Source organism: Cystoisospora suis (genome assembly GCF_002600585.1).
Source record: "Cystoisospora suis strain Wien I chromosome Unknown contig_363, whole genome shotgun sequence".
Lineage (NCBI taxonomy): Eukaryota > Apicomplexa > Conoidasida > Eucoccidiorida > Sarcocystidae > Cystoisospora > Cystoisospora suis.
Genome location: NW_027153164.1, coordinates 23974 through 29454, shown reverse-complemented (window position 1 = coordinate 29454; position 5481 = coordinate 23974). Strand labels below are relative to the sequence as shown.

The 5481-nt window shown below is 41.1% G+C and overlaps 1 protein-coding gene across 1 annotated transcript in view; it reads right to left on the bottom strand.

Annotated features, from left to right (window-relative positions):
- Window positions 1-647: 647 nt before the first annotated feature.
- The window catches only part of CSUI_000919 (cytoadherence-linked asexual protein), a 14162-nt gene continuing 9328 nt past the window's right edge, over window positions 648-5481 (bottom strand). Inside the window, exons 12-16 of the mRNA XM_068061126.1 lie at window positions 5245-5456; window positions 4332-4907; window positions 3124-3671; window positions 2496-2757; window positions 648-1942 (exon numbers count right to left, since the gene is read on the bottom strand). Of these exons, the coding sequence (XP_067926896.1) occupies window positions 1448-1942; window positions 2496-2757; window positions 3124-3671; window positions 4332-4907; window positions 5245-5456 (2093 nt within the window). The 3' untranslated portion in view covers window positions 648-1447. The remainder of the gene's footprint in view (window positions 1943-2495; window positions 2758-3123; window positions 3672-4331; window positions 4908-5244; window positions 5457-5481) is intronic.

The following is a 5481-nucleotide window of genomic DNA, read 5'->3' as shown; positions in this document are numbered from 1 at the left end:
ATAGATAGATAGAAGATAGAGATGTAGAGTGCGAGGAACAGAGAGAAAGGATGGAGTAGATGGAAGTCTCTTTTTCTAGTCCTTTTTGTCATCTATGATATTCCAAGGTGTAGAGAAGGAGAGAAATCTGCTTCATATAACGAGTCTCCGGGGATATCTCTGTAGATCTATAGTATCTCTGTATTCTCTTTTGAAGAAGATCGAGTTAGAGACTTTCATTTCTCTCAAGAGAGATGCATGCGCATCCACCAACTTCAATACGAACCATCAATGGTATAAGACCTATCATTGTATACTTATATATATATATATATATATCTCTATATCTCCATATCTAGAGAGAGTATCTATGTGTGCGTCATCTAAATACATATATCTGTCTATGTTTCATCTCTTCCTTCTTTCTCCTTCTTTCGCTCGGAGAGAGAAAGGAGAGACAAGAAAGATAAGTCTTTCTTTCTTTCTCTTGGAGTAAGTTCTATTCTCTTAGCGGGAGATAGAGAGGTTCTGCATATATTATATATATACGGTTTCTTTTGGACTGCATGCGCAGAGCACACCATCGTCATAAAAAAAGAAAACGAAGAAGAAGAATAGACTCCAAGCAGCACGTACAGACGACATCCTCCTCCTTCTCCTTCTACTCGTCCGCATCGATCGGATCAAAACAATGATGGATAGAAATCTATTCTATATATACACACGTCTCTATGCAATAGACAACATACATACACATCCACATCCATATTCACATAGATACATATCTATATGTATGTGTTGCGATAGATAGATAGACCGTGAGAGAGAGAGAGAGGCATTGATAGATCAATTGACCGATCGATAGAAAGAAAGGAAAAATGGAGATGAATGAAAACTTTCATTTTGTACAAGATGCAGCCTAGCACTAGGTCCAGTCCAGTCATTCATTCATTCACTGCTGTAGAGACACACACATACATAGAGACCCAAAGAGATAGATATCTAAGTAGTAGATACATTTATCTCTATAGATAGATTGAAGAATGGTCTTCATCTCTTCAATGATGGGTAATTATCTTGTTCTTTTTCTTCTTGCTCTTCTTGCGGTTTGAAGATGTCTTTCGCTTGCATTGAATGGAAAGAGAGAGGGAAGAAGAAGAATGAGGAGGAATGATTAAGAAAAAAGGATGAAGAAAAGACGAAAGTAAGGCCGGAAGTAAGGAGTCTTCTTCTTCTCCATTCATCTTATCCTCCCTTCTATCATTCATTCGTTCGTTCATTTCTATCATATGATATACATACATACATAGACATACAGAGATAGAAAGATAGATAGTCATCTGTCTATTCAGTCATTCATTCGTTCATTCTTCTTCCACATTTTCATCTTCTCTGCTCTTATATGTGTTATATTTCTTTCTTCTTTCTCTTCCTTCCCCCTCTTTTTCTTTGTCTTTTCTTCTTCTTCTTATAGATCACTCATTCTGGCTAGTAAGAACTGGTGTCTCTTCACATCGGCGTATTTTCTAGGTTGAATTCTCGAGATCCATCCATCTGCTGTGTCTCCCTCCCCTCCATCAATCTCTAGAAATTCCGTCACTTCTCTTGGGGGAGGCACTCCGCCCGGGCCGTCTACCTCCCAGCGACTATCGTCGTTGTAATACTCGTCCAGATCGCTCTCGTCTTCGTCGGGGTGAATCTCTACAGGAGCGGCTACAAGAGAGGCATCGGGAGGAGGGACACTTTCAAGGTATTGATCATAATCCACATCTTCTTGCGGGACTACTTGGTCGACAAGATCATGTGCTTTCTTAGCCATAAGCGCTTTCTGTGACGCTTTCAGTTTCTCATCTTGTCTCTTCATTTCTTCTTGAATCTTCGCGTTTTGCTTCTTGGAGAACCATCGCTCATGGAATCGACGTTTAAACCATCGACCAATCGAACGGAATGCATTTCCCACGGCCTGTACGGGGCAGAGACAGACAGAGACAGAGACAGAGAGACAAATCGATAGGGAGATGGAGATAGAGAGAGATACATAGAGATCAGTTTAGAAGGGTCCAAAAATGAACCGAGGACAGATGGAGAGAGACACATGCCTATAGAGATGGGACAGATGAGATATATATGGATGTAAGTATAGATATAGATAGGTATATAGATACAGACAAATATACATACAAATAGGTGTACAGAGGTATAGGTAGATGATACATATATATATATACAGATATTCATATGTACATGCTTTTGGACACTGTCATGTATAATAGACAAATCCACACATAGATAGATAGATAGATGAGATCCATAGATAGATTGAAGATAGACAGGTAGATAGATTAAAGATAGATAGATTATAGATCATCTCTTTCATCCGTATGTGTTCTCTGTGTAGACGTCTGTATGTCTAATGATATGAGTTACATTCGATCGCACTACTACTAGTAATAGGAGTAGTCCTCTTGTGTATCTTCACTATGCTTTCTGTATAAGGCTTTGTTCTAGTAGGTTACCATTTCAAATCGTGAGAGAATTTTGAAATGTGAGACGGCGATTTTCCATACAGCGAGGGCGGGTCCGAACATCATTCCTATGGAGACAGCAAAGGCCGTCTGAGCCACAGCCCCCACAGCCGTCGATGCTGGAGAGCTCGAGATGTCTCCAACTGATCCATCGCTGCAAATTCCCATGGGAGGACACCCTGCTGTCTGGCCTGCCAAACTTGACTGGTTCTGCGTCACACTCTCCACCACCTGGGCTGTCTGAGACACCGTTCTGTAGAAAGAGAGACAGAGAGACAGGAAAGACAAAAGAGAATAAAAGAAAGCGAGGAAGGAGAGGGGGAGAGGGGAAGATGAGGGAGTGATAGGAGAAGAAGAAGAACGTGAAGTTACTACAAAGAAGAGGAAAGAAAAAGAGACAACGACAATGAAGAAGGCAGGAGTTCCTTGAAATGAAAGAATGAAAGGATCAAGCCATAAACAAGTGTGAATAGGAGAACGCAAAAGAATGATATGAATGAGATCTACATGTAAGTTCTAGATCTGAAATAGATGGACGCACACATATGAGAGGGAGAGAGAGAGATAAATCGCTAGATAGATGAATGGGTCTATAGAAGACTTCTTCTATTGGACTTACGAGCATACAGCTTGAAGAAAGAAGAGACCTAATGTGAGCCAGGAGATAATTTCGATGAGGCGGTCCATCTTTCTTTTCTTTTGCCACCTGACGATCATATCTCCAAAGTAGGGGCCTTGATTGAAGAGATAATTGCCTAGCATAGGGCTTCTTTGCTTCATATAGAGACGCCCTGTGAACATCGTCTGATAAGCAAAGAGTGTCGCTACACCGTAACGCGCTCTCTTCAGCATTTGCTTTTGATCTGCGGGAATAAGCTGATCATATAACTTCAGAGGTAAATCGCTTCCTAGGAAGACCATCCTAAAGGAATTGACGGAGAGGTTATCATTCAGCGACTTCTCCCACGAGTCCTTCGAGAATTGCGTCTCCATCTTCATCATCATATCGGGATTGATATAGCTATTCATAGACACCGAGAAGGCTAAAGCCCATGCCTGAGCGAAGACTTGGTGTAGGCCAGATGCCTGGAATTCTCGGAGACGCTCCTTCCCTCCAAGCAAAGCATAGTTCGGATGGATATCATCCAAGAGAGAAGTCATAGGAACCTACACATCAAACCATCAGAGAAAGAGAGGGGAAAAAATGGAAGAAAGAAAGCCCAAAAGAGAGAAAACTGCTAGGTCCTTCACATACATGTATGCATAACTCTCTATCGATGTCTCTTATGTATATTGGTAATAGAAGTTAGACAGAAGATCCATTCATGTAGATGATTCTGAAGAATCTCCATAGGGTTGAAAAGACAAAATAATGAGACTTTATATATATATATATATGACTACCCTGTGTATCTATCTACATACGTGGATGTATATGTGGGTATCTATTCTATCTTCTTCTTCTGTTGAAGAATCTAGTTGTCCAAGCTTTCTGGGGAAATCACACCTTCTCTACGATCTGCTATTGATAGATAGCTAGATGGCTAGAGATAGATTTCTACGACTAGAGAGACATCCATCTTCATTTGTCTGCGAGACACCTGAAGAAGCGTGAACATGTACACACATATCGATCTATTGATCTATCGATATAGTCTATATATATAGTTGCAATTTCCTCATAAATATCTACATATACACATACACCTATCTCTATAGTCTACATATTTCTTCGTATATCCACACACATCTCCATCTGTATATCTCTTTGTCGTTGTGATATTTCCCGGTTTATGTGAAGCCTGGGGAGATCTTTTTCCGACTTACCCCGAAGGGTTCTCTCATGGGGTTTCTCAGTACATTCTCATATTGCAGGAGGAGATGGTTGACGGCTCTTCGGAAGGAGATCTCATTCTTGAAGTAGCTTTGATTTGTATTATAGACTGTTGCAAGCTGCTGGATGACTTGAGAGACCATATCCTCTCGTACTTTCAATCCCGCATAGACAAAGTGCCGCGCTTGATAGGGAGGGAGACGGAAGATACTCTTCACACCTTTCTTGATGCCTGACCACATCTTGGAGAAGATTCCTCTTGGACGTAAGCTCGAGTCACCCGGGTCTACAATCTTGGCTAGAAAGATCATATTTTCCACTCCATGCTTTTGCAGTTGATGCCGGGAATCGTGCATAACGGTTAAAGCATTGGAGAGCCATAAAGGAAAGCTGCACCCCCCACGTGCAACTTCGATGTTCTCAGGTGTCCCTTCGAAGTTGTTCATGTGTCTCTTCACGGCGTCTCCCACAGAGCTGTCGAAGCGTTGACGTGTTGGGACAGGCATCGTTAAGATATTCGTCCCTGCAAAGTCATCGGGCTTCAGGTTCTCTCCCTTCTCCAACTTTTTCTAAAGACAAAAAAGAAAAGAGAAAGAAAGGAGAGAGAGATATAAGAGATATCTTCCACAAGGAAACACATACAACTAACAGGATGATCCGGTCATATTAAACCACATTCATCATTTCCCGCTCTCTATATACATACATGCATATGGATATATAGCCATTGATATATATGTATCCGTATACATATATACAGATACGTGTGCAGAGGTTTCACCTACGGCATAGCGAAGTATCCATATGCATGTACACATATATCACCTCACATCATCACCATAGCCCTCCTACAATAGTCTACATCTATATACATAGACATAGATATAGAAATATACAGGTGCTTACCACCATGGTTTCATTCATTCCATATTTGGTCCACTTTTTGATAATTTTATCTATCTCCTCAGCTAAACCTCCTTCTGCACGCTGACGGCCTCTCGCATCCAGATAGAGAGGTGCCATCTGATTAAGATGCTTCAAAGCAAGAGGATGAATGATGACTTCAAAGGCCATGAAGAACTTCTGTCTCGTCTCAGGCGACAATTGCCTATGGAGAACTGAAGAAGAGGAAAAAGAAAGAAA